The sequence below is a fragment of the Anas acuta genome, chromosome 1 (assembly GCF_963932015.1).
Source record: "Anas acuta chromosome 1, bAnaAcu1.1, whole genome shotgun sequence".
Taxonomy (NCBI): domain Eukaryota; kingdom Metazoa; phylum Chordata; class Aves; order Anseriformes; family Anatidae; genus Anas; species Anas acuta.
In genome coordinates, this window is record NC_088979.1 from 9393857 (window position 1) to 9407107 (window position 13251).

Genomic DNA, 13251 nt, shown 5'->3' on the forward strand with positions numbered 1-13251 from the left:
CTTCTTCCCACCCAACCCCAACTCAAAAACCTGAGTCAATTCCCAGAATGCTCACTCCATCTAGTAGGGACATCAAGAACCCTGCCCACAAGTATGCAAAAGCTTTATTTGTTGTAAATTAATGTGACTACGTTTGCACATGCAGAAGGACTAACAGAGAATAAGGTAGTAATCCTACAGGTATATCGAAAGAAAGTATCACAGAAGTTGATCTATCTGTATCTGAACAGCACCTTAACATACAAACAGGTTTCTCATCACCCAGCAAGTACAGTTCCTACATAAAATAGTCACATAAAAATCATTTCAGTTGGACCTAAGGAAAGCTGTGTCATGCCAAATGGCATGTAAAATGACAATCTTACTCAAAACACCATCTGATATGCACCTCAAATAAGAGTTTGTTTCCTCAGTTGAATGAATCAGAAAAAAAAAAAAAAAATCATACTTCCATAGATTCCTCACAGTTCAGAGAGAAGGAAAAACAACAACAAACAAACAAACAACCTCTTAGTATCACAGAATCACAGAATCACAGAATTTCTAGGTTGGAAGAGACCTCAAGATCATCGAGTCCAACCTCTAACCTAACACTAACAGTCCCCACTAAACCATATCCCTAAGCTCTACATCTAAACGTCTTTTGAAGACTTCCAGGGATGGTGACTCCACCACCTCCCTGGGCAGCCTGTTCCAGTGCCTCACAACCCTTTCAGTAAAGAAGCTCTTCCTAACATCTAACCTAAAACTCCCCATGCGCAACTTTAGCCCATTCCCCCTCATCCTGTCACCAGGCACGTGGGAGAACAGGCCAACCCCCACCTCTCTACAGCCTCCTTTAAGGTATCTGTAGAGAGCGATAAGGTCGCCCCTGAGCCTCCTCTTCTCCAGGCTGAATAAGCCCAGCTCCTTCAGCCGCTCCTCGTAGGACTTGTTCTCCAGGCCCCTCACCAGCTTCGTCGCCCTTCTTTGGACCCGCTCAAGCACCTTGATGTCCTTCTTGTAGTGAGGGGCCAAAAACTGAACACAGTACTCGTAGTAGTACTTTAGTAAAAATTTAGTATCTTTTAGTATCTTTTAGTATTTAGTATATTTTAGTTTAATTTTAGTATCTTTAGTAAAAAAAAAAATCCACTAAACCATGGAGAAAGGAGAGGGATTAACTTTTCCTACTTTTTGGTTTATTTACTATTTTTGTTTTAGTGAAATGTTTTGCCTGCAAAGTGAGCTATATAATTCTGTATAGGAACAAGCATAATATTTTATGAATTTATCACGGCTGTAAATAATAATAATAATAATAATAATAATAATTAAAGAGCTCTTCCACTGCTCTTTGGCTGCTGCTGTTGTGTATTTAAGAATCTTAATGTCTTGTCCAAGCTGAGACACACCGAAGGCTATGCATAAAACGGCTGAAAGCAGTAATTCAGAGCTTCTAATTGGGGTGAACTTCTCAACTACTTGAAGAATGCTGAACAGCACCAAACTTTTCACAAAATCTCAGTTTCCTCTGTGTTACTTTTTGCTTGAATAAATGCAGACAGAACCCAATGGGGTTAAATCCCTCTGGAGTATTAATCTAAAGATAAAACTTTTTAACTTTTTTTTTTTTTTTTTTTTTTTTTTTTGTGCTCAGTACCTAGTCCCACGGTGCTTCATTAACTCCATTTCCAAGTCCTTCAACCAGAAATTAGCTGATCAAGGATTCTAAGTTCCTAGGCCAAAAGGTGCCCTGGCCATATTAGCTGAAAAGGCTAATTCACCAGAAGGAACACCAGAAAACGTGTCCATTCTTTAGCCCACTTCACTTAAACAGAGCATTGACTTCAGCTTACATTAATGAGTAGAGGCAGAGCAGTGAACATGGGCATATTATGCTGCTCCAGGTACAGAACGGTGAGGTATGCTGCTGCACAGGGATACAAACTTCCACTGTGGTCTTTTACAATCTCACATTCCTTATAAATTGTAGGGGAGAGCTAAGGCATTGCAGACTGGTATCTGCAACAGCCTGAATGCTGAAGGTAACTTGGCAGACATCTGGGTTTGACATGACAGTGTGGCACTCTGCTTAGACTGTTAGCTGGATCATTAAAAGCAGGGCTATCACACAGTGAGGCCAGACTGTGTAGGATGGTACACAGCAGAAGACAGGACTACTACCAAAAATGCCGTTGTTGTTGTTTTAATATCTGTCTTTGGTCAGATATTTTGAGGTTCTTTTTTTTTTTATTTTGTCTTAAAAAATTTCAAACCATGCTACTGCCATGTCACTGGTGTATTGCACTTTGCTAATAAGGAGGCACTAACACTTCTGCAGGGCTCATCTAGTGGTCTTGTACTATGACTTTCTAGTGTGATGAGCTCTGCAGTTGAAGTCAGTCAAAGTCCAATGCCTGGAATTCATCCTAGGTTTAGGTTTTGTCTATATCAGCAAGACGTGCGGTGCAATAGGAATAGACTTGTCAATTAACTATGTGTTTACTACATATAGACTTGGATTTCACTGTTGAGTTTTACAGCTGGAAATGTGTCTTAAGCATGCATTGCTTCCTCAGCTGGCATTGGAGCAAGGGTTCTGAGCACGAAAATCTGTAAAGAGCCCGGGAGGTCATCCCTACATGACAAATTCCTCTCTGCTCATCGACCTAAAGGTATCACTTCCTCTCAAACATGAGATCAAACTGAAATGGAGAACCAAACCAAAATGAATGAGTTGAGATTTTAAGACGTGGAAAAAGACTCAAGCAAAATTAAGCATGTAGGAAGCCAGAGGCCAGTCTCCAAGCCAGGAGCTGGCAGTCCCAGGTGAAACACACACTCGATTAGGGGTTGAACCTCAGTAAAATGGAAATCCAGAGTGCTGAGACATCAAGCAGTCAGTCTTCCTCCTGGTAAATGAATTCACAGGTGCGTCTGTGTTTCTGAATAGAGCATTTCAGAGTCTTGGGAATTGGGGTACACTCCTTGAGAAAATAAATGTGTTAAAGTAATGGTTTTTACTTTTTCCCCCCTTGTTTGGTCTTCACTCTTCCACGTATCCTGTAGGGGATGGCACAGCCCTGTGTGTAACAGCCACAGTGAACCAGGAATGGAAATCATTGCTTCACCTCCTGAGGGCATTTGAAACGTGGGGTGCCAGGATATCTAGGACAGTGGTTAGAAGGGGAAAGCAGGGGAGAACTGGCCACGTCCAAGCGGACAGCGAGACCTCAAGACAGGCTCTGGGCGGGCTGAGGTCCCGATGGCGGGGTGAAAGCCCCTCACGGGTGGCACAAGGCCCTGTATGAGGCACCGGGGCAGATATTAGCACTGGGGACCCGCCTCAAGGCGCCGCGGGGCGGGCCAGCGGCGGGACTTCGGCCGGCGGGGCGGGCGCTGCGGGGCGAGGCGGGGAGCGGCTCCGGAGCGATGTGGACGGCTCTCGGCACCCTCTCGGAGCCCCCCGGGCCCAGGGCAGCCAGCGGCCGCTTCTGGGCTGCCACCCTGGGAGCAGCGGTGGGGCTCTTCCTCCTCGGGTTCCTCATCGGTACAGTGCGGACTCACCCGCCGCGGGTCGGGAGGCTCTCCCGGCCGGCTCTGGGAGCTTCCAGCCGGGGGAGGCGGCTCGGTGCCGGGCTGAGGAGCGGTCGGGTAGGGGGGAAGGTTTGGGAGGGCTTCCAGAGCCCGGGGGCTCCGTGCCCGAGGTGAATCTGTGGCCGGCCGAGCCGCCATCTGCCCAGCAGCAGCGGCTGTCTTCCGTCCAGAGTGCCTTTTTGGCTAGTTATTGTATAATTTCATTTGAAATGTGGTAGTTAGGCAAGAGAAATGGCTTTTGTAGTGTGCTTGGAGTTGGTGGAAGGGCCCTGACTGAGTGGTGCCAGCCTGTTGCCCGCTCTGCTCCCTGCCGTGTCCCCGATGTGCCACCTGTGTAATGGCTGCTGCGTCTGCACTGAACACGTACAGGCCCCGGCTTACAAAGAGGTGTCAAAAACTCTCCCTAGACAGGTGTTTCTCTCATCACTTAAGTCTGATAACACCGCTACAGTAAGGGAACAATTCCAGAAAAAGAGCCAGAGAGTGAAAAAATAGTTACAGGACATCTGTTTCTCACAAAGGGGCTCTGTTTCTGTACGTTTTCGTAAAGCTGCTGCCTTTCTGAGGTGACTGGCAGCGTGATGTGCTGGTGCTCAAGGAAGATAGATTGGACTCCTCAGCATCTACAGTAAAATGACTGTGATGAATAGATACAATACAGTATTTTATTCCCCTCAATATGTGCCCAGGTAATAAGTTGTCTCACTGTGGTGTGGGACTACCGCTGACATTACCAGGTTGTGGTCGCTTGACTGTGCTATGATAAAAAACAGCTGTAAAATATGCAGCAAAATACTTGTGGTGATACTGAAGAAAAATTATGTGTGTCATGGGGATATTCTGGTGTTTTTACTGTTGTATTTTGCTGTGTTGTGTAGGCTGGTTTGCAAAACCTGTAGAAGAGAAGACATCTTCGAGTCCTCATGGAGAGGTGAAGGCGGCATTTATGGCTGAAATGAAGGCTGAAAACATCAAGCAGTTTCTTTTGTAAGCAGTGTGTAGGCTTATCAGTCAAAAGAAAAAAAAAAAAAAGAAAAAAAAAAAAACAGGAAAAAAGCAGGAACCAGCCCATGAATATTACCAGACAGAGCATGGTGTATGGGTTTTTGGCCATAGGTTTTACATGTTTTCCAGTGAGATGAGTGCAGTCCATCTCAGCTCCTTCCAGTCTTACTTGTGTTGAGAACACTTGAGTTGTTGTCAGTAATCTCAGTGCTTAAAGTAATTAAAAATGGCCAAGTTCTTGCTTAGCCTTCGGTGAATGCTTGTACAATGATGTAGAGGTTGACTCCTTCTCTTGTGTGTGGCCTGTTTCAGCCTACAGCAGTGTTTACCTTACATTCTTTTTTATGTAAAAATTGTTTATTTAGGATTAGGTTGTATGACTAAACTTAAGTTGGGAGAGATTCAATGGAAAATAGTGGGCCACATCAACTTAGAAGAAAATCATACTAGTATTTGAGCTTGCAGTTCTTCCTACAGATTAGAGCTTCATACCTTATTGTTATTCTCCCTTCTGACTTTCTGACCAAATTTATTAGATAATCTACATGGTCAGAATGATGACTGATAATTATTCACTTTCATGAAGAAAGATAGATTTCAATGCTTTCACCCTCTGCACGATGAATAGCTAGAACAGTCATCATAGATAAAGGTTAGTCATCTAAGAAGTATATTAAGCTGTTGATAATAAAACAAACACCTTTTAAGCTGTAGGGTCTTTTTAAGACCGTGTTTTTCCCCAATAATTTATTAATCTCATGTATCTTCTAGTAATAAAATTAGGTGATTTTAACACTACTTTGTTTCTTTTATTACATCTTAAAAGCAAAGCTGCTCATTTGTTAAAATGAATGGTTTTAGGTGTAGACAATAGAACTGGGTGTGCTGTTTATTCCCAACCTGATTAAATAGCAGGAAGTTCTGTCTTGCTGCAAAACCAAATTACTAGAAAAAAACATTTTCAGTTTATAGGTTGTGGCAATCCCACACATTTCATTTTAAGTGCACTTGCCACAAACTTTTGCAAATAAGTTAGCTGGAAAGTACATTCTCTTTACTACATAATAGACACGTACTGGACTATGTAAACATTGAAAACCAAATACTTAAGATTTTTTTTCAGTTGTCAACCTGTGTTTTGGCTCCTACAAGGCCAACTGTTGCTAAAGAACCCTGTAAAAGGAACTTTCTGCCCTCAAAGCTCCCTGTCTCTATGCTAACAGTAAACATTGTATTGCATTTGCTGACATGCGGCCAATTCTGTGGTGAAATACAGCAGATCCTTTGTCACTACTCAGAACTACTCATGCAGGCAGTCAACAACTTAGAACAGGAAATGAAGAAAAACACAATAGTCAGTTAAATGGGAATATAATACAGGAGAATGTTATTGCATAACTCAAATTGTAATAAAAACCTGACACTTAAATATTCTAAATCTTAAAGAAAACAGCCATTGGCTCTAAACATAACCATGGTGTTGGTTCAGTATGTTATCCAGAAAATGGTGCCTTCACTGTACCAGGGACTTCTCTAGTATAGTGTTGATAAAAGCTGTTGACATTATCAGAGGAATATGGCAGCATTTGGTACAAAAAGCAGAAGTTTATACTTCTTTTGAAGTAAGTGCTTTGTTTGCTGCTTTTATAACACTCACTGGAACTCAAGAAGGAAAATTTTTCCCAACCTTATACCTCTTTCTTATCCAAGAACCCGTTTCTTTGATTAACACCGTCTCGTGTGACACGTGCTTCTGTGGCATGTTGGTTGCATGGTCATATGACTAGATGAGGACATGATGACAAACCTCATTCATCTGGGAGATTCTTTGGCTCAGTTCACCACTAGGCCTGCTCAGTGGTCTGAGCAAATTTTCTCTTTTTCATGCAGTGGGTTGCTCACTACTCATGGTATCTTTCACTGTTACTGAGTCTGGATGTCTCTGAAGTCACAAGGTGCTTAGTTTTTCTGTTCCTTGTTTGTAAGCCACTGTGAACTCTTATTTGCCAACAAGACATGCTCAGAGTGAACTTTTAGATAAATCAGTATTTATGCCAAAATTAATTAAAATAGTGGCATCCAAGGAGAATATCCAGCTAATTAAATGCAGGGATCAGAGTAATTATGCACATTTCTCAATCGGATACCTGGAGGTAATTATACTTGATTCTTTTATCGCTTTGCAAGGAAGCTCAGTCTCCTTATGCACAGATGTGTTTGGCCCAGGGTTGCCCAGAAGACAAGGAATAAACCAAGGACAAGACCCCACAGCTGATGTCATTAGGCCTTTCTTGCTAAGCCACACTGCTAGCAAGATGTAAACACCTGCAACAAACTGAAATCCTTTTCCTCAAGTTAAGTGTAAGATAAGCAAATACCTAAATTCAGAAGAGTCTGGGTCCTAATTTAGTTTCAGTATGGTCTTACATGGGGGTTTCTTTCCAGGTAGGCTAAGAAGGGTTTTGATTACGAGCTGCAATTCCTGATCCTGACCGATTACTTCTTTTTCTCTAGCAATTTTACACAGCTTCCACACCTCGCAGGAACAAAGGAGAATCTGCATCTGGCACAGCAAGTCCAAGCTGAGTGGAAGGTGTTTGGTTTGGATTCTGTTCAGTTGGTTCATTACGATGTCTTGCTCTCTTACCCTGATGAAACTAAGCCAAACTACATCTCAATAATTGATGAGTATGGAAATGAGGTACAGAAAACATCTGTTTTTGCAACCAGGGAAAAAATACCTTCATATACCTGGGAAGACTGGGAGGGAAAGCCATCCTCTGCTCTGTTCATGATGTTGCACCTGATCCAAAGCTCATGGAAATCAGTGGTTACTGTTTATTTTTTTCCCTAAATTTGTATCTTCGTTTCTTCAGCTGTATGCTAAGAATACTAATAATTATCCTACTTCATGCAGCATACTGACATACATGGATGAAAGGAGAATTATTTATTAGAATTACTTTATGTAATTCAATTGTTTTAAAATTGTTCTTTTATTAAGAAAGAGGAAATCAATCATTGTCAGCATTGTTATTTGTATTGATTCATTATACAGTATTGATGATTGTGCTAAATTCACTTTCTTGAAGATCGTAGAGTTTATGCCTTGAGACTGACAAATAAAATCAGTTCATGACAGAGCAGCTCTAGTGTTCATAGAAGCTCTGGGGATGAGCAGAATGCACGATTTTTTTTACTATTATGATCTAACCTTCTGTTACGTGCTATACTGAGACCACTTTTGAGTAACCTGTGTTCATTTAAATGAGATTATCTGCAAAGAGTGGAGATGGGATTTGTGAGATCACATGTTGAACCTGCATATGGAAAGTGATGCCCAGTGCTTGTTAAAGTTTTGGTCACACCTCATTTTGAGTTATGAAACTAGAGTCCTTTAAACTGTAAATGTCTGTGAAATGTGCCTATGTAGACAGTACTTCTTTTTCATGTTGCTTGTTTTACGTTTTTGTTTCTTCTTTTCTTCTTTCCCAATAGATTTTCAACACATCATTATCAGAGCCTCCTCCTCCAGGGTATGAGGCTGTTAGAGATGTGGTGCCACCCTACAGTGCGTTTTCAGCCCAAGGAATGCCTGAGGTAAAATAAAATAGTAAAAGAAACAGAGATAACAGAAATAGGAAATGGAAATAGACAAAGATGGGATACTGTAACATAGTGTAGCATAGCATTGAATGGAGTAGAGTAATGTGAAATTCCCGGATCTTAGGCATTATTTGTTCAGAACCTGACATATCACCATTGGGAAAGATGAGCTAGCTCTGTTGTCTATGATTTTTTTTTCTCTAGATGGAGTTAAAATTGGACTGTTCTGCCTCAGCCTGAAAAATGTGGAAAGAAATCTTTAAAGTTGTCAGCTGCTTTAAGCTTTTGCTGATTATTCTGTGAATACACACCATTCTTTTCCATTTTGGTGAACAAATAGGACTCTTATATTTATGTAGCCAAATTAAAAAACTGATTTTCAAAATTCTGCTTTCCAAAGGCTCACACACAGGTATAACTGTGCAAGTTTATGGTGAGCTTTAAAATGGCCTTTGCCAGCACTTCTAGCTGGTGGAAATAGGTGTTACTGTGATTGAAGTTTAACACTAATCCATTCTATCTTGTACAGATGGTACCAGTTGACGATCTTTCTTTTGCATAGCTGGCCTTTGTAACAGGATTTTTCTATCCTATGAACATTAGTGGATTCAATCAGTAATTTATAAGAATAGAAATTATTTTTTGTTTGCAGTATCTTTCCTGCCTATACATAGGATAATGTAGGTTGGCAGGGCCCTTTGGAGATTATCTGGTTCAAGCTCTGCTATGAAGTGTGGATGTGACTTTGAAACCTGATAACAATGCCTTTAGTCATCATATAGCCCAGTATTAAATTCTTATACTTTCTGAAGTTTGTTAATAAGCTGTGCAAGTCCAAAAGACAAAAGATAACCTGTATTCATTTGCCTCAGATACTCAAAGGAAGCTGGAGAACCAGGCAGGTAGCCTCTCCCTTAGGATATGAGAGCTTTGAGCATTTCAAGAATTGCTGTGGGAATTTTGGAATGTAACGTAAGGTAAAATTACTGGATTCTGACTTTGTATCTTAATATAATATCCCCAAAGAAAGACAGAATAACTTCACTGCTTTATTTGGTTTCTTCAGAGCTATGGTAATGGATGTGATATAAGAAATAGTAAGAACAAGTTTAAAAAGCTGCAGCTTCCTTCTTCAGAAAATGATTTTATTTTAATTAAATGTGAAAACATTGTTTCTGAATGAAACAATACCTAAAAGACGGATTATCTTCTCAAAATACATTGCTTATGCTTCCCTTAATGCGTAGTACTTTGACAGAAGCTCCAGGTACCTAGCTAGTGCAGTTAGCAATAATGTTCTTTGGTGAGCACTTGTCTGCATCTATACTGCAAATAGCATAGGAGGGAGCGTGTATGTAGCTCAGCAGTGGGAATGCTCCATGGGTTATGGGCTCTTCTGAGTTTTCCCATATCCGTTTCTGTACTTCATGTTAAAAGCCATTCTATTAAACAGATCTAAGCTGTGGAGAGAGAGATTTGGAACTTGCCAAGTGCATTCATCAGTCTCTTGCTTTCTTTGTGCTCACAAATCTTGCAAACAATTCCTGCATAAAGGTCCACATTCAATGAAGGGAGAAGGCTATACAGTACCTGCATGCCAGGGTAACTGCAGTCTTACAAGTAGGACAGCCCCCTGGAAAGTGGAAGAAATGGATCAAAGTTCTTCACACTGAGAGAGACCAGGAGCTCAGCTCTCATGTTTTCTGAGTGAGTGCTCTAATCAGGGAGTTGTGGAAATACCATTGGGCACCATTACAGTTTCCTGCAGTTGCTCTTTAAAAATAAGTGGTAGTGACTGTGTTTTGAAAGTTAAATACTGCCACAGTAGGATAGTAGCTACTTGCCAGTTAGAGTGAGACCCTGCAGAGATGTAGAAATAGCTGCTACTTTCTGGTTCTCGGTAAATGGTAGATGGAATATATCCTGGTCTCCGATACGAATTGTCATAATGCATTTTTGTTCTGTGTGGTGTATTTCAATTAGATCCCAATAAACAGAGGAAAAAAAAATAAGCTTTGAGCAGAAGTTTCTTTTAATAGAATTTTTTAGCAAAAAATACACAAAGTGGTGAAGTCACATTCTTAAACAGCAGTACTAATCTCTGTTCCTTCCTTCCTTGTTAAGTGACTGCAAAAGTACCCCCATCTCGGTAATAATGGTCACAGATAAGATGTGTGCTTGAGACCTCTAACTAAGCTGAAAGAGACCAGACAAGGCATTTTATGAGTCCACACTACATACTTATAGCTTGTGTTTTTTAATACTTTTTAAGGGGAGTCTCTACAAACATGAGGGATTTTATGATACTTCTAGGAAATTAAATTGTTGCAGTGCTCTGTTGAGACATTGATACCATTGGTGTAGTTCTTAGTCCTTTTAATGAAAGTTAAAGATGAAGAATTTTCAGAATGTTAAATGAATTTCATTAAGGATGCCTGATGTGCTGTGTAATCACAGAATTGAAGGGGTTGGAAGGGACCTTGAAAGATCATCGGGTCCAAACCCCTGCCAAAATGTATCCAGGAATGACAGAATCTCCAAATAAGTACCTTTGAATGTTGTTTCAGAAATCTAGAAATAATACAGTAGAAGTTCCAGATGATTGACAATCAAAATAAATATACATTACACATAAATAAAGTATTCATGACTGTGTTTCAAACATATTATACAATAGTTGGTGTGTGATTCTAGTGCATAGGATGCAATTACTATTTACTGTGATTGTCTGGATCTAAAATACCTCTGTCTGTCCAAGGCTGCTTACAGCTTAAATAGACTATGAAGAGAAGTAAGGGCCATACTCTAAGCATTTACACTCAGTTTCTGTTTCAGAAGTCACATCTTGTATTCTCCATAGTCTGAGGTCACACAATTTTTGATGTTATGAATCTATTAGGAGTCACTTACCTACCTAATTGTCTTAGGATCAAAGAAAAATTCATACAAGAACCTGTCCTGGAGCCCATTGTTCTCAGCTTATTCTTTTCCTAGGTCAAACCTTCATGGTATGTTTATTGACATTCTTGTTTCAAATTCTGCCTCTTTCTATCAGGGTGAGTTAGTGTATGTGAATTATGGCCGCACAGAGGACTTCTTTAAGCTAGAACGTGAAATGGGAATTAACTGTACAGGAAAGATTGTTATTGCCAGATATGGGAAGATCTTCAGAGGAAATAAGGTAATGACTCCATGTAAGAATATTACTTGCGCTATCCTTTGGTTGATTTCAAGAGACTGAAACTCTTAACTAAGGTCTTTTGAAGCTTTTAGTGCAACTGAGTTTACATAGAGGTGCATTCAAAGTGGATTCTTTAGTAGGAAATATAAAATACTTATTTGATGTTTACATAATGCATCTAAAAGATAAATGTAATTAAGTTGGAAAATGTTAAATATTTTAGTATTCAGCTGCATACTATATTATTTTTCCAAAATGTAACTGATAAGCTTGGATGATACACTCTGAACTAAGGTGTTCTTTCCTGTAGATTCAGATGTGCTTTAAGATCCCCATGTTGTAGTTATTGATAATGGTTTCTGTACACTAGACAAAGGCAGATCTACATGGAGGTTATTTTAAATTCTGTATTTATTAATTCCATATCCCTATCACGTAAACATTTTAAAATGATATTTTTCTGCAAATTTCTGTGGCCTGACAGGAAAGTACATAACCATGTGCATACTTCAGGTGCACACTCAAGTTATTTCCTCAAAAGGGTTGTAAAGAGACAGTCTATTGTAAGCGTGTTTGCCTCTTGAATGAAAATTAGTTTGACCATAACTTGGACAGGGCTATATTTTTAATTTCTTGATTACTTCAGAGTGTCAAACACCAAATCTCATGGAATCTCATTGGAATGCCAAATCTTAATGAACACTCTTGACTGATCTTCGGCAAGCTTTAAGTGGATAACTCACTGTTTTACATATATGCCATTTTCAGCAGTGAGAAGTGACATTTGACTTTTATTCTGGATCAGGTAATAATTTCACTAAATTTTTAAAGGTTACCACTCTTAAAGATACTATCTGAATGGAAGAGACTAAAGAAGGTATCACTGTCTGTGAATCATTTATTAAAATGAAATACAAACACATCAGAGTTACTAGTATCTAGAGGGAGGGGCAGTTGTCCTTTGATTTAGAAGTGAAATGTCCTCATTGACACAAAAGTTGATATCTGATATCTGTATATGTACAATAATAATACATATCTATATATGTATTTTCCAGAAATTTTATGATATGAGACTATTATGGGACCTTTACTTAGTCCAAGCTGTGTAAAAGGCCTTGAGCTCTAATCACTGTAATTTTTAATACTTTCTTTTGCCCCTTGAACATTTGTGTCAAACTGTCTGGATAGGAACCAGAGATGTGCTTTGCAGGTGAGGAATGCTGAATTGGCAGGTGCCAAGGGAGTTATTCTGTACTCAGACCCTGCTGACTACTGTGCCCCAGGAGTAGATCCCTATCCAGATGGCTGGAACCTTCCAGGCGGTGGAGCCCAGCGTGGAAATGTGTTAAACCTGAATGGTGCAGGGGATCCTCTGACACCAGGCTATCCTGCAAAAGGTGAGATATCTGTACCCTGGGCCATCAAGTACTTTCTAAAGCGGTGCTGGAAGTTATTGTGGTACTTGAAATTCATCTATCGTCTGTACAGTTGCAAAGAAAAAAGCTAGAGTTGGTGATCTTACAGATGGATCCCTGTCCGCCCCCTCAATAAGGGTTCCTGTGAATGCTGTAGGGAATAGGGAGAGCAGTGCAGTGCCGTAGGGAGTATGAGGAAAATCCATTCTTTTCCATACCTGCTAGAGAAATGGCTTCTAAATGTTGATGGTTGTACATACTGTGAAAAGTAATATCCTGGTTTGTAGAAAAAAAAAATCATTTGTATTTTAGCTGTGTCCAAACAAAACCTGGACCTCATTTTGTTCGCAAAAACAGCAAAACAGAATATTAGGTAGCCTAGTATGTAACATTGTTTTTGCATCTCTCTGGTAAATGCTTTAGTTCCCAGCTCAGTGTTCCATGCATCAGGATATGGGGTCC

General features: G+C 40.1%; 1 protein-coding gene across 6 annotated transcripts in view; it reads left to right on the top strand.

Annotated features, from left to right (window-relative positions):
• Window positions 1-3360: 3360 nt before the first annotated feature.
• LOC137849357 (glutamate carboxypeptidase 2-like) overlaps window positions 3361-13251 on the top strand; it is a 29573-nt gene continuing 19682 nt past the window's right edge. The window contains exons 1-7 of one of the 6 annotated variants that reach the window (XM_068668930.1): window positions 3361-3532; window positions 4458-4566; window positions 7099-7285; window positions 8083-8184; window positions 11246-11371; window positions 12563-12584; window positions 12658-12771. In XM_068668930.1, coding sequence (XP_068525031.1) covers window positions 3415-3532; window positions 4458-4566; window positions 7099-7285; window positions 8083-8184; window positions 11246-11371; window positions 12563-12584; window positions 12658-12771 — 778 coding nt within the window. In that variant the 5' untranslated portion in view covers window positions 3361-3414. Of the gene's footprint in view, window positions 3637-4457; window positions 4567-7098; window positions 7286-8082; window positions 8185-9077; window positions 9168-11245; window positions 11372-12562; window positions 12772-13251 lie in introns of those variants that run through there. The other 5 variants (XM_068668923.1, XM_068668938.1, XM_068668946.1 and 2 more) reach the window with 5 other exon arrangements.